The 27067-nt window shown below is 42.1% G+C and overlaps 3 protein-coding genes and 1 pseudogene across 3 annotated transcripts; 1 reads left to right on the top strand and 3 right to left on the bottom strand.

Moving 5' to 3' along the window:
• Positions 1 to 4316: 4316 nt before the first annotated feature.
• On the bottom strand, positions 4317 to 10595 carry LOC127767189 (transcription factor BHLH148). The gene is made up of 3 exons (XM_052292444.1): positions 6276 to 10595; positions 5621 to 5908; positions 4317 to 4700 (listed from the first exon to the last, which is right to left on the bottom strand). The coding sequence occupies exons 1-3, from the start codon at positions 6750 to 6752 to the stop codon at positions 4566 to 4568; spliced, it is 900 nt and encodes a 299-aa protein (XP_052148404.1). The 5' UTR covers positions 6753 to 10595; the 3' UTR covers positions 4317 to 4565.
• Positions 10596 to 10609: 14 nt separating this feature from the next.
• Positions 10610 to 13016, top strand: LOC127767190 (acyl-[acyl-carrier-protein] desaturase 7, chloroplastic-like; annotated as a pseudogene).
• Positions 13017 to 15247: 2231 nt separating this feature from the next.
• On the bottom strand, positions 15248 to 17991 carry LOC127765842 (DNA repair protein XRCC4). Its single transcript, XM_052290802.1, has 4 exons — positions 17622 to 17991; positions 16392 to 16520; positions 16085 to 16207; positions 15248 to 15791 (listed from the first exon to the last, which is right to left on the bottom strand). The coding sequence occupies exons 1-4, from the start codon at positions 17928 to 17930 to the stop codon at positions 15528 to 15530; spliced, it is 825 nt and encodes a 274-aa protein (XP_052146762.1). The 5' UTR covers positions 17931 to 17991; the 3' UTR covers positions 15248 to 15527.
• Positions 17992 to 21644: 3653 nt separating this feature from the next.
• On the bottom strand, positions 21645 to 27015 carry LOC127766484 (uncharacterized). Its single transcript, XM_052291522.1, has 8 exons — positions 26491 to 27015; positions 26174 to 26384; positions 24684 to 24884; positions 24053 to 24595; positions 23498 to 23574; positions 22577 to 22928; positions 22211 to 22423; positions 21645 to 22121 (listed from the first exon to the last, which is right to left on the bottom strand). Exons 1-8 carry the CDS (start codon positions 26844 to 26846, stop codon positions 21795 to 21797), a joined length of 2280 nt encoding a protein of 759 aa, XP_052147482.1. The 5' UTR covers positions 26847 to 27015; the 3' UTR covers positions 21645 to 21794.
• Between the last annotated feature and the right edge of the window lie 52 nt (positions 27016 to 27067).

Here is a 27067-nt window from a genome sequence, read left to right as displayed (position 1 = left end):
TAAACTCATTTAAGTGAGCTTTTTCTAAATTATTGGGTGAAAAATTACCCACCATGCTACCCCACTCTCTCTTTAGACTTGCAAACCCAATAATCTAGGCTCTAATAATCTAGAAAAGAAACAACTAACCGTTTATTCTACTACAGATTATAACAATCTAGTTTATAGTAATCTGACTTAATAATCTAGATTATAATAAACCCAAACTGAAAGAAACATGGCCTTATTAATTAACGCGTACAGATTTTTGTTTGAACGAAACAAGAGACCTGAAAATGGAGCTAACTTCTGTTAACCTACGTAAGCCTGTTCCAAATTAACCATATGGTACTAGCACTAAATTAATAACCTATCGACGTGTTTTCTTTTCCCTAAAAGAAAAAAGAAAAGCAAGCTATCATCATCAGTGATCGATGGATGCCACGCCAATGCAAGCATGCATGCGTGATCGATCGATCGATCCGAGATGCCTATCTGAATTGAACCCGGAGAGAGCTTTAACCGAATCCTGTCGCCTTCAAGCTGCTGCCTAAAGCTACCGCACATTCGATCGAATACGGAATACTAACCCAAGCGAAAGAAGGTGAAGCCCAGGGCGATCGATCGATCGATCAACGATCTACCTCTCCTTTCCGGCCTATCCATCATGCCTACCACTTGGACACAAGGGGAAAAAATTCCATTGCTTTGCTTTAATTGCCTTTTCCTCGTCTTCTTCTTCGTCTTGGTCTTCTTTTTGGTATCTGATGAGGTTTTCTTCCATGGTGCTCGAGATTATATATACATATATGTAGTATAAATTAATGTAGGATATATATATACTTGGACAAATTAAAGCAGCATGCATGAGTGAGAGCTTAGAATTAATGGCCCAGGTCACACGGCACTTGGGAGGCGAGTGATTGATCGGTGCGATGCGTGGTGGATCGTTGGTGCGTGTGATCTGATCTGATCTGAAACCTGGAGGGGATTGATTGGGTGTAGCGTGTAGTGTACCGACATGATAGTCACTGTACGAGGTTGAGTTTGATCGGTTAATTCGTTGGGATTATTGCTAGCGAGTACTCCCTCCGTTTTAAAATGTTTGACACCGTTGATTTTTTAAGTATGTATTTAACCATTTGTTTTATTCAAAAAAATTTAAGTAATTATTTATTCTTTTCATACATTTGATTCATTGTTAAATATACTTTTATGTACACATGTAGTTTTACATATTTCACAAATTTTTTAATAAGATGAACGGTCAAACATGTGCTAAAAAGTCAACGGTGTCAAACATTTTGAAACGGATGGAATTAAGTTGTTGAGTACTCGATCTAGTGCGGTCCTGGGAGGATTGCTTCAATATTTTTTGTGATTTCTGTGGGGTTTTGCACTGCTCTTTTCTGTAGGTTATCATCATGTTCATGTGGCTAGGCCGTGATCTCGCCGGCGGCTTGCCGGAGCTCGGCCGGCCGGCGTCACCGACATGAGCCGCTCTGTGTAGTGACGTTTCAGCCGGCGGAGGTGGTTTTGGTTTGGGGCAAATAAAAACTCATGGTCGGATGGGCCGATTGGGAAATTTGGCCCGTCTGGGTTCTGGATAGTTGGGCCACCCTCAATCCTTCATGGGCCTTATGACTCCTAGGGCAGCATATTGGGCCGGAAGGCGTAGTATCTGGAACATGGGCTATATCATCCACAGAACTCGACCACCGAAACATTTGGCCTGTATGGGCGTTAGATCTCAATCCGTACAGTTTACATTTTTGTCCCATAAATTTTGTACTCCCACCGTCCCCAAATAAAAAACTAAAAATAACCCAGTAGGATGTGACACCACCTAAAACAACAAATTTGAATAAAAGATTCAACAATTTTTTAGGAAAATCGTAAAAATCATCCAATAAGACGCTAGAAATTTGATATTCCACCGCATAAATCATTTTATTGCATATGCCCACCACTTACTTAATTTTATTGTAAAAACCACCCCAGTGCGCATGTGCTTAATTAAATCAGCCCATTATCGTTGATGTAGAGCCACCACAGACTAAGCTAACTGAGTCAATCTTATTCAAGTGCTTATATTAGACTCTTTTTTTTCATGTTTCATTGAATTTTCTTTCATATAGCGAAACTCAGTGCGACAACGTTTAAGCTTTTATCAACAATTCTATTTGTGGTATCTCCAAAAAAAAAGGTCAAGATTACACTCTTAGAAGTATTTAATTTTGGTAAATACCACATTAATAGCTCACAATTTTATAAAAATATATTGATTCAGCTAAGCACGCGCGTACTAGCGTGGTTTTTACAACAAAACTAAGTAGGTGGATGGACGTTTGTAACAAAATAACTTATAGAGTGAAATGCCAAACTTTAAGTAACTTCTGGTGTGGTTTTTGTAATTTTACAGTTTTTCCAATGTTTCATAATATAAAGCGCATATGCATACATGCAATTTACTAGCACTCCCCTCCTCTTTAATTTATTTTCTTTAATCCTCCATCCACAATATCTCTAATTTTATTTGGTGTATTTAGGGTGTGTTTGAGGAGAAGGGGATTGAGGAGATTGGGAAGATACGCAAAACGAGGTGAGCCATTAGCTCATGATTAATTGAGTATTAACTATTTTAAATTTCAAAAATGGATTAATATGCTTTTTTAAGGCAACTTTCATATAGAATTTTTTTTTGCAAAAAACGCACCGTTGAGTAGGTTGGGAAGCATACGAGCGGAAAACGATGTACTTTCTCCCTCAATGTCACCCGAACGAACGCTGCTAGCAGTAGAAATCTTCATACTAAAAACTAATTGGGTTAATTTACAATTACAGGTTGGACATATTTGTCGTCCATTGCCCACCACCATCACCGAGGACCAAATCCATCTCTTTTAGGCCCATAGTCAAGGCCCATAAGGTAGAAGCATGCCTCCTCCACCTCTACCGAACCGTCCCCTTCGTGGCCCTCCTCAATCGCCGTTGCTTCTCCCCTTCGCTGCAGCTGAGCCCCCTTCCTAAGCTCAGTGTGACGGATCCGCCTCGCCCAAGCTCGGTCACAACCTTCGTCATCGTCGAGGTTGCTGTCACGTGCAGTCACAATCGTCTTCATCATTGAGATCGCCGATCGCAACCATCATCACCAACCCCGTTTTCGCCGCCAATGTCCTTCCCTCTAGCCAAATTTGGTAGGGGGAGGGGAGGGGAGTGGAGTGGATGAGGGAGTTGTTGTTGGCCGCTCCTATTGAGAAAGTGAGGGAGGTGAGTTGAGAGAGCCTGAGAGGGAAGGAAGGGGCAAATGTACTTAGGGCCTCTTTTGGGGGAGCTCCTGTCAGTTGCAGCTTCTCCTAGAATTTCCAACTGCCAAAAGCTCCCCCAAACAATTCAAATTTTCACCCATATTTTGAAAAACTGTAGTTGTATAATCCAGAAAATAAACTAGAAGCCAAAAGCTGGGTTTACTAGCTTCTCCATATTCTCACCGGCTGCTTCTTAAAATCTTAAGCTCCACCAAACAGGGTCTTATGCTCAGCGACTTCTCGCTCTTGCTGTGCTGATACTTTTGTAGTGTTTCCATGTTTTCGCTAGTGGGCCTCTTTATGCCTCGTTGGTAAAAATCAATTTTTACTAACCGTGTCTAAAGAGGGACCATGTGCGAAAATGAGGTATTTTTTAAAGCTGTCCTCTTAAGACACTGTTAGTGAAATTCAATTTTTACTAGCGGGCCTAGGGTGTGTTCGGTGCTCTCAGTTCCCAACTCATCTCCCTCGTTTTCCGCGCGCACGCTTTTCAAACTACTAAACGGTACGTTTTTTTAAAAAAAGTTTATATACGAAAGTTGCTTAAAAAATCAAATTAATTCATTTTTGAAAAAAAATAGCTAATACTTAATTAATCACGTGCTAATGGACTGCTTCATTTTCTGTGTGGAGAAGATGGGTTCCCAACACCAAGTTACAAACACAGCCCTCTTGTTATTTTTATAAGCGAGAATTTTTAGATCCACCTGAAAAAAAAACCATAGTGAGTATGTGGACGGTGCAGCATGGCCAGAGATCATAGTTGATAGCAGCAGGCCTGAAGAATGTTTCTGAAATTGCTCATCAACAATATGGACTCAATAATTGATTAGAGGTAGAAACAGTGTTTCATTGACATAATTCTCTCATTTGTGACTAAGGCAGTGGTCGCAATGAAAACATGGTAATGCATCCAGCGGCGATGGCTGAGGGAGAAGGGCAGTGCAAGGGTGGAAGTGGGAAGGGGGTGAGTTTATGTGGGATGTGAAATTGATCCCTTTGTGATTGGAACAGGAAGAGACTGAGATATGACAAATCTGATTCCCTTTTCTTTTTTAACTGATAAACAAAGCTGCTTAAATCTTTTTTGTACTCTTCTCTTTCTTTTTTCCTTGTAGAAAAGAGAGGAAGCTATTATTTGTATGATTGTATCTACATGGACAAAAAAAGGTACATTGACAAGGAGATATGGAGATTTTTTTTTTCCACTTGCTCCATCACAAGCTTTTAAAAAAATGAACAAATGGGGGTCCCAGCAGGATCATGTTTCAAAACCGATCAAAACACATTTTGCACATGAGATGTCTGTGTCCAGCCTTTGCTTCCAGGAAATGGGGCATCGCTGTCAGGCTGGTTCCTCTCTACTTCCTTGAGAGCCTCTTCCACTGCCTTTTCCACTTCACAAGCCGCAATCTGTGAAAATGACACATGCGAAATTAAACGTCGTTAGTTAGAGTGTACAATTGGCTTACTATTATTAATCAACTGCTAGTGTTATAATTATAATAAACTTTTTCAGTTTAATATTGGATAGGCATGGACTGTAATTGGCCACGATTGTTGCTCTGTAGTATAAAATATGGTATGGCTGTTTGGAATTTGGATGTTTCCTTTTGAAAGATCATGTTTGGATGTTTGTGAACTACTTGTAATAATCTTTTGAGGAAAGATTGATTTGGCAGTTGGATGACCAGTGCTAACTAACAACAGTTGCTGATTAATTAAACCTCTAATTACAGCTATTTGTAATTGGGGTCTTGGGGTTGAGGATCTGCTAAATGATTTATGCATAAACCAAAAGATTCGACAAGAACTCTTGACACGGTTGACTAATGTCAAATTGGGGGGTTTCGAGTGGAATTCCTGCATCTTGACCTCAAGTGGACAGGATATAAAATAGTTCAGCAAAATTACTGCACTAATCTTTTCCTTCGGAAACGTTACTCTGATGCTTCTCTAATTTAGCCCAAATTCTTCTTATTCGAAAAAAAATAGCCCAAATTCTCCCAACCAATATGCTTCCATCTTCCATTTCTGAAGTTGATTAGAACTCTTCATCCTTATCCAGTTATCCCGTTGCCACTACGGTTTCCTATCTACTACTCTACGTAACAATCTAATCCGTAGCTATCCAAGGCAAGATACAGTGTATTGATAAAACACGAAAATGAGGCTAATCTTGTAGGAGACGAACTGCTGCATCTTTCCTAACCTAATTAAAACTCTGACAGTTACTGTCAACAAGGCAGGTAGGCTAAGTTCAGAGGGGAAAAAAATGCAAAAATTTTCAAGAATTGCAAGCCATGGGGGAGAGAGAGAGAGAGCGCTCTCACCGTGGTCTCGACGTTCATCTCCGTCCACAGCCTGTTCCCGGACATGCTCGACCGGATCCCGCGCGCCTTGACGCTCATGCCCTTGAGCCGCCGGAGCGCGGCGATCATGGAGTCGATCGACGACGACGGCTCGTCGACCTCGAACTGCACCGTGACGCACGGCTGCTGCTCGTCGTGGCCCATGATCTGGGCCTTCAGCTCCTCGTTCCTCCTCTGCAGCTGGTCCCTCGCGACCTTCAGCTCGTGGATGTAGATCGCCGCCGACTGCACGATCGAGTTCTTGTCCCCCTGCAGTGACACGAACGGTTTTTTGTCAGCCCGATTTTGGTAAACACTCCATTTAAGAGGTATTAAAGGGGGATTTCGAACATTCTGAAGCTGAACAGAATTGGTTTGAGCTGAAGATGCTCTGAATTTCAGATTAACATTGGGGAAATCAAGAAGAGGCAAATTGAAGCCAATGAAATGGGACAATGCGATGGTAAACGAAAATCTGAGCTTAAAGAAGGCCAAATTAGCAGTCTACATTAGGCATTTCTCGATGGAATCTAGGTGAAAGATGAAATGGAGCTTGAAATGAAGTGAGCGGCGAAGTGAAGTAGAGTACTAAGTGAGAGTGATAAGCTTAGGCTGTGAGCAGAGGAGGCCGACGAACCTTGGAGCGAGAGGAGACCATGGCGTAGAGGTCGGCGTAGCTCTGGCTGAGCTTCTCGCGGCGCTGGCGCTCGCGCATCATGTGGCGGAAACCGCGGCTGCTCTCCACGTCGGCGCCCTGCCCGCGCCGCCGCCGCTGCGGCACCTCCTCCTCCTCCTCCATCTCCTCACCCTCCCCCTTCTCCCCCCCGCCGCCGCCGCCGCCCATCCTGCCCAGCACGTCCATCACCCTCCGGTGGATGTTCGTCCCACCGGTGGTGACAGCCCCCGCCGCCGCCGGCGCTCCGGCGTGCACCGCGCCGCCGTACTCCTGGAACGCGCTCTGCCTCGCCTCCGCCGCCGCCTGCTCCGGCTCCGGCTCCGGCTCCGGCGACGCAATGAGGCCGAACGGCAGCTCCGGCGACGCCGGCACGTGGTGGGGGAAGAAGAACGCGGCCTCGTCGGCGTGGAACGCGCCGTAGTACGACTCCATTTGCATCTCTTCCTCTTGCTGTTCTTGCTTCTTCTTCTTCTTGTTCTCGATCAGATGTGATGGTTGGCGATGGTTTCCCGGGAAATATTCGAACGCGGGATATAAATAGGCGGGGGCGGAAAATGGAAGAACAAGTTCACGTGTGGTTTTTTTGGGTCACGTGGTCAAAATAGCCGTGTGCGCAAATGTGAGGCGAGTGGGATTGGCTACTAAAACCGGGCGGTCAAATGATGAAAAAATGATTAATAAATAAATAAGTTATTATTCGGAGGAGGAGGGGTTGGGATGCAAAAGAGCACGTGGGATTAGAAACGGAGGGGGGTACGGCTACGCGGTTTGAAGGGGGTGTGACGTCAGCTTGCGGCTGTACACGTCGGCAGGCAGAGAAGGTTCCACGTAGGAGGCCGATTGATTGGGAAATTTTGCGTTGATTGCTTTTTCGCGGATTAGACCCTTACAGATTCGGTATTTACATGATGGATTTACAGTATGTATATAGAGTAACACACATTTTCTCTATGCTAAATCTGAAACTTAATTTTAAACTTGATTTTAAGATATTTTTAACATAGTTTCTTTTTTATTGCCTTTTAAGTCGCTAAGTACATATGTATAGAGATTTAAAAAATATTTTTTTAATCGCTAATAAGTTCATAATAAGCTTTTGGGCAATCAATGAGGCCTCTGCTTTGACTTTCAGTATTTTGCAACCACACGAATACCGTGGATGACAGCTAAAATTATGGTAGCAAAATGCCATGCATTTAAATGTATAAATACAGTAAATTGACAAACCATTATCTTTTTCTTAAGAAAAAAAGAAAATTTGGCAGGCTAGTGCTCTAATCCTGGTTTTGCAATGAAATAGGATAACAAAGTACTTTTTTCTCAGAAAAAAAAAATCAAAAAGTAAACAGAAGGAAGAAAGTGTTTTTTTTTCTTTTGCGGGGACATAAGGAAAAATAATTGTTGGTATATACTTTCAACAGAAGGAAGAAAGTTAAGGTATACCACCAAACTTTTAGCTAAGCAAACACTTATTGAGATCTAATTGAACCTTATTGTTGATTTTATACATTTTCAAATTTACTTTAAAGTTCAAGGGACTTGTTCGGCACTGTACTTCAAGTTTAGAGGGATTCCTGCAATTTTCCTCAACAACAATTAACAATTCTCTGATGAAAGGGATCCCAAATTTTCAAGGCATCATTGCAACTAATCAACATGATTATCTTATTAGCATGTTGGCGTATTTTTCTCCCTTCAATACACTTAAAATAGTATTTCTCCGACTGTCGAACAAAAGGGGGAAAAATTCAAGCAACGAGTAGATTGAACAGGAGACGCTCACACAAATGTGAACTTGAATCAGCATCCCAACTATTAATCAACACGTCAAATGATTTTACCACACGCTGTCGCTAGTGCGATGTTTGAAGAGCTAATGACGAGTAAAGACTTCTCCTGGACCAGCTGAATCTTCTCCTTCCGGCACACCATTTTTTTTGGCGGCACAGAAACCTATGGAAACTTCTAAATTGTTCATAGAGTGGTTACTGTGCTGTTTTTTTTTTGGGGTTCTATTGGAAGTGGTTAGTTTACTGTTGACAAGGTGTACCTTTCAATTTACTAATTAATTAGGACCTTTATAAAATACCTTGAGGATGTTTTTAGCATGTGCATGGATGCATGCATGGAGGAGTTATGGACTGATACTCTGATAATGCTGTTTATATAAATCAAGGCTTAATTAAATGGTCAAGGCAAAGTCATGAGTGATGAGTGATTCCAATTATTCAGTTATTACAATGTGTTCCCCGTGATAGCCTCCTCGTGTGTTAACTTGTCGTAGTCTCTCAGTTGTTTATCATGTGCTCAAAAAAATTGTATAACAATTTCCTCCTTCTGTGCTGTAATTTCTATCGCAATTTGTCTATCAGGCAAATGAAATTCCTCTATGCTACCGGACCGGAGACTAAAAAACTCACAGGCACATGTTTAATAATGATATAGAAAATTAGAGATTGAAAACAGCATATAGTAAAGCCACGTGAATTGAGAATCGTCATAAGAAGAGGTTGTGAACTTAAAATAACACGACAACTTGGCAAACCCCCCAAAGAAGTCGTAAGACACAAACAGGATAAATTATGAGATCGTATATATTTCCAATGGAATTAATATAATTGTTGAAAATGACTTTATATATAGAAGATTTTCATGTAGCATTCAAATTTTCAAAACTCCTTTCAACTACGAATTTCCCGGTTTATTTCTAAAAAGACTATATTCCAAAAAAAAAAGGGAGAGAAGAATTCCAAGCCCCTTTTGAACTTAGCAATTTCCCGATTTATTACTAGAAATTAATTTATTCCCCCCTCCCCACACCCCACCAAAAAAAAAAAAAATCGTACAGAATACTTTTCTGTTCCAAACAGGGCTAATAAAAAGCTATCCACTATCCCTCTGTTGATCAAATGAGTAAACGACGGTTGAGCCAGTAAGCAGCTTCGCTAGAGAAACCGGTGCTCACCTGCAACTAATACCAGCCGCATGATAAAAAAGCAGAGAAGGTGCTCTTGGAAATTCCAGGGGACAGAGCAAACGTGCCAACAATGCAGCGTCGACCGGTGGTCGCGGGGAGGAAAAATAGCTTCTGCTATTTCATGTAGTAGCTTCTACAAGACCACATGTGCCAAGACGACGACCCAAGACCAGCAGGCGACGCGATTAATTAAGGATTAATCAATTAACCCGTGCGAAAGCTACTATATGCGCGTGCATGCCTGTACAAGTGTACGTGTTGGTGTTGCTAGCTATAGTGAGCTCATCAAGCAGTCGTACATGTAGGTTAGTCGACACGAGCGGTACACAGGCGTACAGTACTAGAATGGAGTGCAGTACGTAGCCAGGTACGAACGACTGGTCGCGGTCAGAGCTAGCGGAGTGTGCCGTCCAAGCGACTCGGTCGTTCGATGGTTGGGTGGAGGAGAGGTGAGCTGAAAAGCTAAGCGTCGCCGCGCGGTACGCCGAGGAAGCTAGGTAGGCCGCGGCCCTCCTTCCTTCTCGTGCAAAAAACGAAAGGATATGATGGGTTTTTCACGTACGCGATCCGCGCTGCGTTTCACCGTGACGCGCGTGTGCCGACCGGGGGGATACCCACCCGGCAAACGGCCACCGCGCGGCCGGAGCTACGCGGTCACGAGGCCTGCGACCCCTGCAAGGCGGGGATCCGGCCGTCTTGTGCGCGGTGCATGCTGCGCCGCCTCAGCTGGTGAGAGATCTAAGGTTCATGTCAGCTGAATTTTTCTTTAAGGTCTTCACCGTGTTTAGATCCAAAGTTTAAACTTTCAACTTTTCCATCACATTAAACTTTTCTACACACATAAACTTCAAGCTTTTTCGTCACATCGTTCCAATTTCAACCAAACTTTCAATTTCGGTGTGAACTAAACACAACCCTTGTTTAGTTGTGAAAATTTTTTGGGTTTGGTTGTCACATCAGATATACAGAGACATATTTAAAGTATTAAACGCAGTCTAATAACAAAACAAATTACAGATTCCACTAAGAAACTACGAGACGAATTTATTAAGCCTAATCAATCCATCATTAGCAAATGTTTACTGTAGCACCACATTGTTAAATCATGGCGCAATTAGGCTTAAAAGATTCATCTCGCAATTTACACACAATCTGTGTAATTGCTTTTTTTCCTACATTTAATACTCCATGCATGTGTCCAAACATTCGATGTGATAGCATGAAAATTTTTGTTTTGGGAACTAATCAGTGCCTAACTTTTGGTCCTTTTAAAAATCTTATTCTATAAATAGATCTTAAAAAAATTATTCTAGAAACCAATACCTTGCCGGCAAATTTTGCTACAGGACACTGCTTATGTGTGGTTTTAGTCCTAAGACATTGCCCAAACTCACTTTTGGGGGAAAACACTCCATAAACGTGGTAATTTACCAGTGGACACCGCGCCGATTAAAATAATACTTTCTGGTTGAAGAGGAGAGAGAAATCGCGTGAAATGTCAAAAATGCCCTTGGGCCCACATGTCAGCTCTATCTCCTATCTCTCTTCTCATCTCTCTCTATATTCTCTCTCACTCTCATAGGGGCACGGGGGCGGCGTCAGTGCCGGCGAGGCTGGTGGTGCTTGAGCAGATGGAGCCGTGGGTGGAGCAGCATGTGTTGCTGCTGCTCAAGCCGGCGGAGGAGGCATGGCAGCCGGAGGACATGGTGCCCGACGTGGCGGCGCTCGGCGCGGACGGGTTCCACGCGGCGTGCCTTGAGCTCCGGGAGCGCGCCGCGCGGCGTGCCCGATGCGCACCTAGTGTGCCTGGTAGAGAACATGGTGACGGAGGAGGCGTTGCCCACGTACCAAAGCATGGCGAACCGGTTCGAGTCGGCGCGCGATGTCACCGGCACCGACAGGACAGCGTGGGCGCAATGGATCTGCAGGTGGTCCGCCGAGGAGAACGGCCATGACGACGTGCTCAACCGGTACATGTACCTCTCCGGCCGCCTTGACATGCGCCAGGTGGAGCGCACGGTGCACCGGCTGATTAGCTCCGACATGGCCATGCATGCGCTGGTGAGCCCCGACCACGGCTTCAGCTATGTCGCCTTCCAGGAGCGCGCCACCGCGGCAACACGGCACGCAACGTCCGCGCCCATGGCGACGACGCGCTCGCCCGCATTTGCGGCGCCATCGCCGCCGACAAGAGCGCCACGAGGCCGCCTACACCCGCGTCGTCGAGATGCTCCTCGCCGCTGTCCTCGCCATCTCCGCCGTGACCGACGCCGCCTCGTCCTCCTCCGCTGGCTTGAGCAATGGCAGCAAGTGCTGCTCCACCCATGGCTCCATCTGCTCAAGCACCTCCAGCCTCGCCGGCGCCGATGCCACCCCGTGCGCCTCTGGTAGTGAGAGAGAATAGAGAGAGAGAGATGAGAAGAGAGATAGGAGATAGAGCTGACATGTGTGCCCAAGGGTATTTTTGACATTTCACGCAATTTCTCTCTCCTCTTCAACCGGAAAGTATTATTTTAATCGGCGCGATGTCCACCGTCAAATTACCATATTTATGAAGTGTTTTCCTCAAAAGTGGGTTTGAGCAGTGTCCTAGGGCTAAAACCACACATAAACAGTGTCCTGTAGCAAAATTTGCCATACCTTGCCACATCATGGTTTTTAGCCATGCTGGGAACATGATTCAGCCACACCATTAGTTTAGCCAAAAGATTTAGATCTAAAATTAAAATTATAAGATGATTTATTTTAAATTATATTGAAATAGTTTTTTCTTTAAAAAGTAAAAGGTATGTGGCCATTTGTCCATCAAACAAGTTATATTTTTTTTTGAAAGAAATCAATCAAATAAGTTTTTGTTGCTATATTTATATGTCGGCAATTATCTGACCAGCTTTTCAGTCGACAGAATTTGCAGTTGACCATCGGCTGCAGCTCGCAAATTTTTGCGGCGCCGCCGGCGCGCATCGGCTTCACATACATAGTCAGCAACACGGCGTCCTCCGGTTGAGTTCTTGGCGTCCTCCGGTTGAGTTCTTGGGTGAACTCGTTATAAATCGAAATGGCTGTGGCCTATGCCGCTAGTTGTGCAGTGTTCAGTGAGCTTCGAAAATAAAAATCCCTGCCTTTCACGGCCAAGAATGCTGTTCAGTGTTCAGCGGTCGAGGGCTAGTGATTTCTTGGTTAGCTCTCGTCGATTAAGTTCTTAAGCACGCGGCTTAAAAGCATTTAAGGCTTCGTTTTGGTTTGCGGTGGGTTACGATAACCTCGTTTGGTGTAGTTGGAGATGGTAAGGGGTGTGTGTGGTTGTAATTTTAAGGTCCCGTGTTCAACCCTTAACTCACTCACAATTTTCTCTCCCTCCAAATCTTGTTTTTGTTTGGTGTAGTTGCTCTAAGATTTTGTGTGATGAATTGCTTTTCTTTTAATCTATGTTGCAAAACGACAATAATATTATGTTGAACGATGTTGATATTTGATCTGTTAGACAAACTATAACCATTATAACTTTGTATTCCCACATCAACTTAAAAATAAGCAAAACACAATAACCAGAAGTGTCAAGTGCAACTAAATAAATGGCCTAAACCATTCTTTTTTTTTAAAAAAAAAGGGGGGCTAGTCTAGTGCATAAAACAGGATGAGTTTAAGCACAGCAATATCCAAGCAAGCATCAATCCAAGAGGGAAAATGGGAATATTTTCAGAAAAAACCAGTGTCAGGGTCAGAAAATACCTCAACAGTAGGGACTCAGCAATTCCATCTCTGACGAACCGTCCGAGGCCTGGTTGGTCTGGTTTAGTTCCCAACTTTTTCTTCAAACTTTTAACTTTTCCATCACATTAAAATTTTTCTACACACATAAACTTCCAACTTTTCCGTCACATCGTTCCAATTTCAACAAACTTCCAATTTTGGCGTGAACTAAACACACCCTCCATGTCTCCCCTCCTGTAACAGGGTTTCCTCCAAGAAATTCTGTAAAAAAATCAGCGGTAAGCCATCACATAAATCGTAACAAATGGAAAGGCATCTTCACATCGCAAAGTGAAAGATAAAGCAGAGTGATACAGAAAAGAAAAACCATGGGATATCCAAAGATAAAAGGAAAAATAATAATAATCTGCCCATGGCCATGGAGCCAATAAGCTTCTTCTGATGTTTGGACTCGAGAGCTGTTGGTTTTGATGCAAAATAACTTAATTCCTTCTAACGATGTGTGTCGTCGATTACCAATTTGGTGATGCAAATCAGGAGAATAAGATGATAGAAGTCTTCTTCCAAGCAATATGCCTTGAATATTCTTATGAAATCTCAGAAAATGATCCAAAGATTCAGTAAACGATCCAAAACTTTATGCTTCAGTATTCATGTGTTATTGGTTTTCAAAACTCACTATTTTGCATTATTTGGATCGTTCTCTCTTCTGAATGCAAACAAGAAACCAAAAGTTGCATTTTGTGTGGTTAACATAAAATCCCTGCCGACCTGCGAGGAAAACTATCCAAACAAAAACCCAAGAGATAAATTAAAGGTAGCAGATAAATCCCCTGATAAGACATATTGAAGGTTCTTCAATTCACCCTTCTTTTTCTCTCTGAACAATCTTAAATTCTCAATCTTGATATGTCCAAGACAGAAGGTCTTCATCCATAGTTTTACATGTCAATCTTCCTCTCTTCTCACAAGAACTCTGGTTCTCAGAAGCGATCGATGAATGAAACCAAAATTCTCTCGGGAAAATTCGATTCAAGCTGATCAAGAATGAAACCATGCTAGTCGTCCCAACTCCCAAGCAAAAACTCATGCAGCTGAAGTGCCCAATCAGGAAAGCTCAAAAGTCAAAAATAACATCAGCTAGAACACAAGAAACAATCGAGAAAACCAAACCAAAATCACCAGAAGAAACTGCAACCCAGCAGCAAAACCAACCTGCTAAATCAGAGCTCGTAGAGGAAAAGAAAAGACCGAATCAAGCAACAAACCACAGCAAATCAGCAGGAAATTTCTTACCTCGTCGTCTCTGTTTCTTGATCCGTTTCTCCTCCATTTCCGCCCCCTCTTGCTCAGCTCGGCTTCTCCGCTTCTTCCCCCATCCGATGGGAGGAGAGGTGGTGGTCAACAGCAGGAAGTGTTTTGCCGCGTGGATTCCAGAATGCAAACGCTTATTTGGTCCACAAAACTGCAAAGCAGGGAAAAGTCTCAAACTTTGACTGGAAAACGCGGACCTGACTGCCCCTGAAATGCATAATTTACACGTGATTAAACGAACATTCCTTTTTCTTTGTTTGTTTTTTTTCCAAGCATGAAAAGGACGTGCAAAAGGTGTGACTTGTTTCAAGAGAAAAAAAAGCTGAGATTTTTTTTTTGTTCATGGAAAACAAAAGGTGGATGAAGAACAGTAGCTCTGGTGCAAGCTGAAGAACTGCGAATTTGCGATATTTTTAAGATTAAACTGCGGTTGAAAGAATGGTTTTCGTGACATCAAAAATCGTATCGGCAGCAACTTATGTACAATTTTATCAACACGTTCTCATCCAAGGCCTGCACCGCTGCATGAACAGTAAGGATGGCTCCATCGCATGATCAGGCAGAAAACGAGTAAGAGCAGAGTAACACACCAGAAATCATAATCTTCTATACATTTTCGACTCCCAACTTTTAGCTGAAGTTAAGTACAAAAAAAGGAGCTAAACTAGTGGACTAATCTGGTTGATGATGCTTCTTTTCTAACCCAGAAAAGGCACATGATTTTGAGCTCATTGTGCAATGCAAAACACATGCTTGCATTGACTTCAAATAGTCTCCGAGCAAAAGGAGGAGAAGTGCAGGGGCAAAAAATCATGGTATGGGAGCAAAGCACATGCTGCCTTGTGCATAGATTCTTCATTAACATATTAAACTATAGGAGTACAGCCACCATCAGTATTATCACCATCCTCAGCCAAAAACACGTGAAGAACATTGAAGACAAGCTTGGCAATTATAGGACTCAAGGTTTAGCTCCACATGCACTTAAATGTTCACAAGGTACATGATTGACACACTTGACGAAATGAAAATTAGTTGCATGACAGATGCATCACATGGATTAAGTGTTAAGGATATCACATGGATTAAGTGTTAAGGATATTAAGAACTCCCATGTAGGTCCTGTTGATATCCTTAACATTAAGAATTCGCATGTAGGTCTTGTTATACTGTCATATTCAGTCTAGCAGTTAGGTTGCTTGTTCAGGCTATTTTCTAGTCCTCTTGCGACCCCTCCCCCCTCTGGAGGTGGCTGCAGTTTTCTCAGGAGAGCTATGAAGATCGCCGCCACCAGTCTCAGAGGGTTCATCATTAACGCTTGCATCTTTGTCACTTGCTTCCTCAAAAAGCTCTGTCTTATCAGTGGAGTTCTCATCCTCCTCCTTTGGAGCCTTGTCAGCAGATTCAAGTTCTGTGAGTTTGTCCTTGAGTTGTCTGAGCTTGGCTTTCTTCGAATTTAAGACAGCCACAAACTAGAGACATGACACAACAGTGAGTAGAGAACTACTATGGTAAGCTCAATATACAGTTTTCTTGAGTTCCAGTCAACTAATAACTGAATGAGAAAATCACTAAATGCCAAAGTCAAAATATGACCACGAGAGGGAACAAAATATCAAAGCTAACTAATTGGGGAGAATGTGAATATCATCATATAGTGTTCACCGTGAGAATAGTTTGTGATGATGCAAACAAGCAAGGCTAAAGGATGAAATTTTTTGAACTGCAAGAAATGTTCGTCTTTCACAAACACCAGGGAATGTACCTTTGAAAATGTGCATTGTTCGAACTCAGCTTTCTCAATGTTAAATCTTTCACTTTGTTGCAAGCACTTCTCAGATTCTTGTTTCAACTTGTCAAAGGATTGTGTTTTCCTAACAACCTCTTCCTGAAAAATGAAGGGAAGGCAACAGTTTAGTCATTCAGGTCAAGTAAATCATATATGAAGATGACTTGGTGGTAGGTTGCAGTGAGGTCGAATCAAGTTCATCGGAATCTTGACAACAATTCACTACTTCCATAGAAAATATTATAGCATTATATCCATGGAATGGAAAAGGAAAGTGACATACACTCAAGCGTATATTTGCATCCATAAGAAAATCCAAGATCTCAGCTATAGTCTGCTGAGTGTTAGGTGCAGGCTGCAGTTTCCATCGCCATTCTAACTTGGTGCCTTGTTTCTCAAATGTCCATGACAGCTACATGGAAAAATAAATAATCAATAACTCGGGAAACAAAAGGAGAAAAACGTGTTTGGTACAAAACAAGCAAGGACATGAAATGGTCTCCTCATAAACCAAGACATGCCTGTAAAGCAGTACTACTTGTGTTTAACATAATTTCATCACCATTTGAAAATCATGTATCATATCATCAATGGTGCTCATATTTAGGATATTATGACATCAAGGGAATCCATGTTGTCCCTAACAGATAGTGACTTTAAGTAATCAGGGTCTAGTAAATCGTCGAGGCGCAAGGGCTAACCCCCAAACAATTAAGAGGTCTTAAAAACATTATGTATTAATATAAGAGAAGGAAGCATTCTGAGTCCTACATGATGTGATCATTATACAATAACTTGATAGACTGATCCTGGTTTATATGCAAAGTTTGAGATGAGGCACCATTCCAACGCTAGAAACAGTTAGCACAAAAATTAGATAACACGTGTATATTCGTATCCGACTTAAATAAAATGTCAAACAGGAATTTCTTCGCATTTTAGTTCATCTATGCATAAAAGCATACTCTTCGTCAAAATTGGGTGTGTACAATTTAATCCATATAACTAATTGGTAGGAGTATATCCTTAAGGCCAAAATCCAAAAACAGAAGAGATTGTAAGCAACTTGCATTGTGAAAAAAAAAATAAAAGAGAGTGGGGAAATATTATCTTTACGCCGCAGTCAACGTGCTCAGAAATTACTTCCCAGATTGAGCGCAAAAGAGGAGATAGAGATCAGATACTTCACAAAACTTCGTAAAAGAATCAACATTAACTACTGAATGCATTACTCGTGGATGAGTGAAGGTGAACTACAATCGGGAGCTAAATGCAGTCTCCAGCTACAAAATAAACAGCAAACTGTGTCGTTTCGCCCCTAAACAAACATTGCTGGACCTTGCAGTATACACATGTAAGCGAGAGAGAAATGTGACACTGTGAGCATCAAATAACAATCCTACCATACAGTTACAAAGATGATATCGATTGCTCTACTTCCAACTTGCCCTAAAAGCAGTAGCATTCTTCCAATATATAGATAAAAAAAAGAAAGGGATAAGAAAGAACGAACCCTTCGATTGCCGTTGGCGGCGTCGTGGAAGGAGTAGGTGGAGGAGGGCTGCTGGAAGGCGAGGTAGCGCTCGGCGAGGGCGAGGTAGTCGGCGACGGGCTGGTCCCACTGCTCGGCGCGGAGGCGCACCTCGGCGTCGGAGGCCTGGGCGACCCACGCGGCGCCGCCGTCGGTGACGGCGAGGGAGAAGCGCGTGGGGTGCCACGTGGCCTTCACGAATACGGCTCCGCCGCCGCCCGCCTTGGGGTCCTCCACCGCCACCGAGAGCTTCGCGCAGCTGTGCCTGGGCGCCGCCGTCGAGGTCGCCATGGATCGGCGGCGGCGGCGGCGGTGGCTGTTCGGGAGAACACGCGGGCTTTGAATTCGTATGGGCCGTCCGATTGCTACTGTTGGTTCAAATCAAGGGCCCAGGTGCGAGCCCTCACAAAATTCATCGAAAAGTCAAAAAAATACGTGCCTGCCATACTGCCAATAGTAATAGTAGTAACCTTATTTTCATTTTCTTTTGGGCCTGTGTAAGTTGGCGAAAAGAAAATTTTTAGGTGTCACATCCGATGTTTGACCGGATGTCGGTTGGAGACGAATGAAAAAACTAACTTCATAATTCGACTGAAAATCACGAGACGAATCTTTTAAGCCTAATTATAATCCATCATTAGCACATGTGAGCTACTGTAATACTTATGGCTAATCATGGACTAATTAGGCTTAAAAGATTCGTCTCGCGATTTCCCCCCTAACTGTGCAATTAGTTTTTTAATCTATATTTAATGTTCCATACATGTGTCCAAAGTTTCGATGTGATGTTTTTTGGAAAAAAATTTGGGAACTAAACCAGGCCAACCAGGCCTTTGTTACCCAATACCATCTGTTTAATTCATTCCGTTAGTTTATTTTTAGAGTAAATTTCGTGAAACCTCACCTATTATGATCTGAGTTGTATAAAACCATAGGTATTTTGGCAAGTGGGACATAATCTCAGATATTATGGTACTAACTTTTCACAAAGCCTTGCTATTGATCATTTTTTCTTTGATCTACCATAATTTTAAGTTCTATAATCGCATCTCAAATTTATGAAAACTTTATCCATCATATATCCTGTAAATATTATATTCTTTTTTATTTGATAGATAGGTATATCAAAATGATTAACGGTGTTGTTTTGTGGAACTTTAAGATCATAATACTCGGGGTTATGTGTCATGTGCCAAAATTCTTATGGTTTCGTGTAACCTAGATCATAATAGGAATTTTATGAAATTTACTCTTATTTTTATATTAAAGAAAATCCTTCGGTGGGATTACTTTTGAGTTTTGACTCGTAATGATGGGAGAAAACTCATTTACTCCCTCCATTTTTAATAAGTGACGATTTGTATTTTCTTATTTAAACTTTGACTATTAATTGTGCTTGAATTACAAGATCAAAGTTTTATGTTTATGTCTTAGAGTATACCCACGTTAATAACATAGAACATCTCTAGTGCTTATAAATATTGATAAAACAAGTGGTCAAAGTTAAAAGGTAAATAGTGCCCCGTATCAGTTATTATGAAATGGAGTGGGTAGTACTTAAGGGAATGTCCCCCTCATAACCCAAAATAATGCTTAATATAAAAGATCATAAAAAAAACTCAGGCATTTATGAAAAAAAAATCAATGTTTTTACCTTAGATATAAAACACCCCCACAAAATTTCAAATATAAACTCGACCAACATATCTAAGCGAGGATATAAAGCTAGATTATGATCAATACGTCGATTCTCTGCCATATTATATCAGTCTTGTTTCTTTCCACCGCCATGTAGATTGATCTTTATTGTCAAATAGACATCATGGCACTATATTGTCAAAGATCTTTCTACAGTTCTTTACAAATATGTGCATTAATCTAAAAACCAAAAGCATGGTCTAAGTTGACAGTTTGACACACTATTTTTTTTAAAAAAACTGTAGTTGACACTCTCAGCTCATCAAGACCTCAAGCAACAAGAATCCTATAATTCCATAATAGTGCCCTTTCTTTCACAAGTAGCTAAAAAGCTCTCTCTCTCTCTCTCTCTCTCTCTCTCTCTCTCTCTAAAGAATCTCAAGATTTGACCACTTGCCCCGTTCTAAACTTTACCCATTTTTCATCGATTTTCATTAGCACGTTTTTCAAACGCTAAACTGTGTATTTTGTGTGAAAACTTTCTACATAAAAGTTGTTATAAAAAATCAAATAAATCTATTTTTCAAGTTTTAGTAATTAAAATTCAATTAATCAATATGGTAATGACTTGTGTCGTTTACGTGCGTATTTAATCCTTATCTTGTTTGAGAATCGAAGGACCACACCACGCATCGATCGATCGAACGTACTCCCTCTGTCCCATAAAAAACAACCTAGGACTAGATGTGACACATCCTATTACAACGAATCTGGATATAGAATATGTCATATCTAGTCCTAGATTTATTTTTTAGGGGACGGAGGGAGTAAGTCGTGTCGTGGCCGCCTCTGTAGCCTGTAGCTTCAACCCTAAGCTTGGAATCGAAACCATTTCCATGATCATTTCATCATCATCAATTCACAAGTGGAGTCACAAAGTTGCCACGCTTTGCAGGAGAATCACTTCGCATTTCAACGTCATGGACCTGATTACTAACAGACAGGCTATGGTTCTCTCTCCCTCTGTTGCTTTAATTTTGTTGTTGTCGCTGCCACGAGGAATATATATAAAACAGCCATCATGATTCATCGACTGATCTTCCACTGCTTTTTTTTTTCACGGTCACCGGCGAAGAAGGCTGGATCGCCAATCTCAAAAGAAAGTGACGCGAATAGCATCTGATCGGGCGCTGCTGCTGCTGATGCTGCTTTTGTTTGTTTTTTGTGCTCAACTAAAAAGATTTTGTGTCGCGTTCAGTTCTCCACATAATATCGCATCTGATCTTTTTGTTCTGCTGGTGCTAAGCATATAATACTCGCCTTAGGCGAGTGAGTCCCCTCTCCTGGCATGCTATGGCAAACGAAACATACAGAAAGACAGAAAGAGATGATCAATTTGTCAGGGATATGATTTTTTTTTTTTGGATCTTCTGAAGTTCTGAGATGATGATCCATGGCTGTTGAGAGGAATGACGTCCGGTCTGAAGATCGCCGTCCCCAGGCGGTGGCTTCGGACCAGGCTTCATTCCCCATGACTCATGGAACCCACACGTGTGTACTGATCTGTGAGCTTCAGCTTCGTATGAATTATGATCAGCAACCAACCAAGATTGCAGGGAAGGCAGGTAGGCAGGTAGGCAGATGTCCATTCAATTCTGTTGAGATTTCTGAAGGTTTTTATGTTTGGGATTTTGCAGACTCGCAGTGCCACTAGGCACTGGCTGCTTGTTTTGGATGAACTTTGCTAGCTTGGATTGGATGCACAGGTTGGTACTACCTACCTACTTGCTGTTGCTGGCATGGCATGCTGATGCTGGCATGCTGCACCTACTTGCTTTTCGTGCTTCGCTCGAACATAAGGCAACAAAAGATTAGGTGCAGATTTCAGGACAGGATCAACAAGAATGAAAAGTTCATATAGCAAATAGGATTTCCAGTTTGAATGAAATGCGAAACTGAATAGTGACATTACAAGGACAAAACACCGGAAAAAATATTCTGGTCTTCTAAGTACTGATGAATTATTCTGGTCTTCTGAATACTGATGAATCGTATGTAGTAGTAGCCTATAGCGTCAACCCTAGACAAGCAAGTAATGCATTCAGTCCAAACTGTCTACGTCAGACTAACTAGAATGAAAAGCCGCTCAAACCAGCTTGTTGCGATCAAGTACCAGCCTCGCACCTTCCTTATTACAATCTCCGGTTTTTTAGCATACGGTACCATCTAATTTTAAAAATTGTTTATTTTATTGTGACTTATTTTAGAACTACAATCTAAACCTAAACTTTTACATATTTATACTAAATTTTAAATAAAACGAATGATCAAATGTTTTAATGGCGTTATGGCCGGGGTTGATGTCAATTTCGAAATTATAGATTTAAGCTACATTCAGTATCAGGTGAAGAAACAAATGTGTTAACATGAATACAGGACATGACATTTCCTACAAAAATTCGTCGTACAATTTCCAGCAGGCTGTTCTTACAGAGGTTCTGGTGACTGTATTTACATCTAATCAAGCTGTTTGGTCCAATCAAAGGGCTCCCAGTCCTTCATGAAATTAGCAACAGCTTGTTTCTGATTATCCATCGATTCATGCCTTCGGCGCCTGTGCATGTCCTCTTCCCGCAACTGGAGCATCCCTCTGATGACATTCAACCCAAAACCTGCACTGAATTTGCTCTCATCGTCTATGACATGGACAAATCCACGGTCGAGCCCGAACTCTACATGAAAGTAGGCAAAGTTCTCTGGGATGACTTGGTGCAGGTTTCCCTTTGTTGGAATAAGTTTCTTCATGTCATGCTGGGTCCATTCTTCTTCCGCTTCATCAATTGCCTGAAGTAAATAGGTTGGATTTTGTTAGAACCTGAAGCACATAAGAAATAAATTGTTCTCAATCATGGACAAAGCAACAGACAACCGACCTTCTTGAAGTACATGGGAGCATTGTTTGAAACTTCGGAGGGGATAGGGATGCATTCAATCATGCAGTGCCTGCGTTGTTTGGCCAAGCTTATAACAGTTTCCATGAAAACAATATCCTTGTCCTGCTGCGCGAACATTTTCAGGAGGCACTTCTTAAAGTTGCGGATCTCCTCCCAGACACTTCTATCAACTGTTCTTGTTGCAGACTCATGCTGCAACCATAAAAAAGAACATATCATAAGGTAGATGATGAATAGTGCATAAGAGTTGTAATGAAGGTCGGGTTTACATATGACTATTCAAAATTACAAGAAGCTGAAGTTAGCTTGTTGTTATGAAAGCACATCATAAAATGATTTTCTCACCTGCAATGGCAGAATAATGCAGTGCCCAGGGACAACAGGCTCAAGCTGTGGCAGCATCAAGTAAGTGAAGTTTCCTATAGCAACAACCAGATGCTTTGGCCGTGATGGGTTCTCGAAGCAATACATACAGCGCTCTTTCTGAGTTGTGAGCCTATGAGTGCTTCTCCTCTCCTCATGTGCATCTTTGTTCCTCCTTTTGCCTTTCTTACTGGGGGCATCACCAAAATCATATTCATCCTCTATACTTTTAGACATGTTGTACTGTTTATTGTGCATAATTTTATTTGCAAGATGCCGGTCAGCATCCTCTTCTCTTTTCCTGCGATCAGCTGCACTAGGCTTTATTGTGTTCCTACAGATTAGAAAAACAATAGTTTGTTCAGCAAGCAGATAAACAATACGAGTATATATATGCTGATACAACATTGAAATAGAAAGGTCATTTCTGTAATGCTCATGTTTGTAATAAATTGGATGTCTACATTAAAATATTTGAATATCCCTATGCAAAACAGGTGCACCCTGTGTTTTGCACTTTTTTTTTTGTCATAGTATGCCAAAATGGCATACATATGGCCACCAAAATATTTCAGAGGAGCAGATCAAGTGCATGCTGTATCCATTCCCCTTCTTATCTATACAACTATGCCTCATACGCACATGCTCTAGAAACTAGACATTAAGAATATGAAACTGAGAGTATTTCAATATGAGAGAACGATTACTGTTAGAACATTTCAGCATAGCTTTACAGTTGCAGACATATTTCTTTTCAAGTCCTCAGATATTGTGGGAGAATAACAAGGTACCAATACTAAGGCGTTTACAAGTTTTTAGCCTTACAAAGTGACATCATACGACAGTGTGTGAAAGCAGGCATCTGTAATGTGCTAACTCAGAATAACAACGTCATGGACTAACCTGGTTGAACTCCTCACTTCATGCCTAGGTTCTTCAACAGCAGTATCCTCATTCTCCAGCACCGCCTCCATTTCTCGCTGAGCAAGAATAGTTAGCAGTTACAAAGTCTTGTCACCTCTAATTCAAGTATATTCAAGCATATGGAAATTCAATTTCTTAATCATGCCCTATTTCAGATATAAAAGAAATTGTGCTTCGGCATCCTAAATTGTATATTGATCATAAAGCGATAAACATAGTGCAAATTCTTGAGCATGGATTGATGCGGATCCAACCATGGTTACATGCTACTATAAGAGTATGTTAAATTAGGGGTCAAAGCCATTATTCAATAGCAATATGTTAGCTCAGGGGTCTAAGCCATTACTGAAAAGCAATGAACAGCATGTATTTTCTGTTACTTCAAATGAATAAATGAAACCATGTGCAAAACTGCACTTTCATTACTATATTGTAATAAGTATAGTTATTTTCCAAACAAATTATATACACTAATAATGAATCAAGAAGGTAAGCCTGTTAATGTTATCACAATAACAATAACGCAATACTTACCGAAAGTTGTTCAGCTTCTTCATGCTTGCCTTTCATTCGGAGCTGCAGAATCTTTGCTGCTAACTGGTTCGCATTTAGCTTTTGAGTGCTAACTGAAGGTGCTTTCTTTGAGCTACCCTTATCAGACTTGAGCTCATCAACCTCTGCAGTCAAAACATTTACAGTCTTGCTTTCAAGATTATTAATCTTTTCCAAAAAGCTTCCATCATTAGAGAACTTATTGATTCCTGCTATCGCTGAAGAGATAAGTGCCTGATCCTCAGAAGAAATATTCTGCCTATTCCTTTTCCATGGTACAGAATCAGGTTTAGGTTTTCTCATTGCATGATGCCGAGAGGAAACATCTTTTAAGTATTCACGTCTACCACTGTCTCCACCTTGCTGACCCTCCTTTGGATTTTCTTTGGAATGTTCTTCTGAGCTGCCTGCTTGCCCAGCTTTTCTGCCTCTAATGGCATGTAAATGAGCATGCGAAGGGGCAGCTCTAGATGCTGACACTGATGCAGCTAAGTGGCCTAACGAGCCCCATCTCTCACCAACAACCTATAGTAATTGAATAGTAATAGAAGTTAGGGGAATAAACTACCTAATGTCAGTCACTTCCAATAATAATATGTGGCGACGGACATACCTCCTCAAGTTGTTTTCCTTCACGAGCTGCTTGCTCTTTTGCACGCTTCAAAGCTTTGAGCCTCCAGCTAGCACCTCCATCACCAACCACAGAGGAAGCAAGCAACTGGTTGCCTGCATTTGAAGGGCTAGATTCATCAGGGTACCCACTGCCATTATCCCTCAGGTATGGATTCAATTCCTTTGGATTGGCTTTCTTCACCTGTCAGTACCCAAGAAGTTGATGTAAGCAAAGCAGGAGAGATATCCCAGTTTAGAGTTTAGAATCACTAAACAAAACATTTATTCCATACATCTTATACAGATCCGTAGATATAAATATAGGGTGTTTTCGCTACAGCCGGCTCCCAACGTGCACAGTACGCACGGAAAACGGAGCAGCCCATTAGAACGTGATTAATTAAGTATTTGCTAAATTTTTTTCAAAAATGGATCAATATGATTTTTTAAGCAACTTTTGTATATAAACTTTTTTGCAAAAAAAGCACCGTTTAGCAGTTTGAAAAGCGTGCGCGCGGAAAACGAAGGAGGGGTTTGGAAAAGGGGGTGCCGAACACACCCATAGGCCGTGTTTAGATTCCAACTTTTTTCTTCAAACTTCTAACTTTTCCGTCAAATCAAATGTTTGGACACATACATGGAGCATCAAATGTGGACAAAAAAAAAAAAAAACCAATTGCACAGTCCGACTGTAAATTGCGAGACGAATCTTTTGAGCCTAATTACGCCATGATTTGATAATGTGGTACTACAGTAAACATTTGCTAATAACGGATTAATTAGGCTTAATAGATTCGTCTCGCAGTTTACATGTGGAATCTGTAATTTGTTTTGTTATTAGTCTACGTTTAATACTTCAAATGTGTGTCCGTATACTTCAAAAAAAATTTTGGCGCACCAACTAAACACAGCCATAGTATTCCTGCACTGAACAACTGAATGTTCCAGGGGTTTATTAAAATATGAGTTAACGTAACAGGACAAAACATACTCATCCATTGTCATGAAGAAAATTATACAGCAGTTACTTGACTAAATGTCATTGCTAACGAAAGAAACCAAATCTAAATCTAAGTATGAACATCATAACTAAATAGCAACGGTCACTCACTGAATTGATCACAACAAGCTTAGCATTGAACCAACTTTCAGCTACTATAGCTTAGCATAAAACCATAAGCAGAATAGCATTCTACCATGGGAATATTGTTCATAATTTGAGTAGATAGGATGCAAGTGCCTAATACCATCTGAAGACTACTGTTCAGCTACCAACAATTAAAACATGGCATCTTCACTGCAAGTGGTGAATCATATACAATATTAATGCAGTACCTAGCTTATGGAAATATTACCATCACAAACATGGCCTCAGCTCCACAAAGAACTACAATAAGCTACCCTGAATTGCAATTATATGGCAAAAGGTAGCTACTAGGACACAAGCATTGAACCATAAGCATATCTCACATGAGATGTGGTAATCATTACCTCCTCGGGTGCAACCTCCTCCTCATCTTTGTCAGCCCCGCGAGCTTGGCTGCTCTCCGCCCGACCACTGCTTGCCGACTTGAGCATCCATTCGAGGCCCATCTCCTTCCTGACAATATCACTAGCTCTCAACTCCTCACCTCCAATTCCCTCATCCTCCTCCTCATCATCATCATCATCACCTGCGGCACCTCCAAGCTTGCTCTTGCGACTGCCTGTAACAAGAGGTCAGCAATACCAGGTGATCAGAAACACAACTCACAAAAATCCTACCAAAAAGCACCATCCTAACCTGACCTAAACAAGTTTAGGGCTACTTGCCTCTTCTCTTATCAGATTCACCACTGGACTCCTCGTCATCATCATCGTCGTCATCGGAGAACTCATGGCGCCGCCTCTGATGCTTCCTCCGGTGCTTGCTCCGGCTCAACCCCTTCTCCTCCTCCTCGTCGATCGAGTCTCCGCTATCGGACCCCTCCTCGGAGTCCGAGCCGTACTTGCTCCGCCTCCGCCGGCGCCTCCGGTCCCGCCTCTCCTCCTTGTCCCTCCCCTTCCTGCCCCGCTTCTTCCGCCGCCGCCTATCCTCGGAGCTGTCGGACCCCGCCGAGCCGGCGCCGCCTAGGGCATCCTCGCCGATCTGCTCCCGGGGGATAAACTTGACGCCGGAGAGCATCGCCGGTGGGCGGCGAGGCGAACGCGCTAGGGCTTCGTTGGTTGGAGGAGAGAAGCGGCGAACGCGAGGGCTTCAGCGGCGGCGGAGGTGGCGCGCCGGCGACGAGCCGACGAGAGAGAGGAAGAGGTAGCGAGACCGCAAGGGGGATCCAGCCATCCAGGGAGAGAGAGAGCCTTTCCGTGATGTGTAGGCTGGATGGGCCGGGCCTTAACAAGTGACGG

Source organism: Oryza glaberrima, chromosome 3 (assembly GCF_000147395.1).
Source record: "Oryza glaberrima chromosome 3, OglaRS2, whole genome shotgun sequence".
Taxonomy (NCBI): Eukaryota; Viridiplantae; Streptophyta; class Magnoliopsida; order Poales; family Poaceae; genus Oryza; species Oryza glaberrima.
The sequence above is the reverse complement of the archived record's forward strand: the minus strand, read 5'-3'. Positions and strand labels throughout refer to the sequence as shown.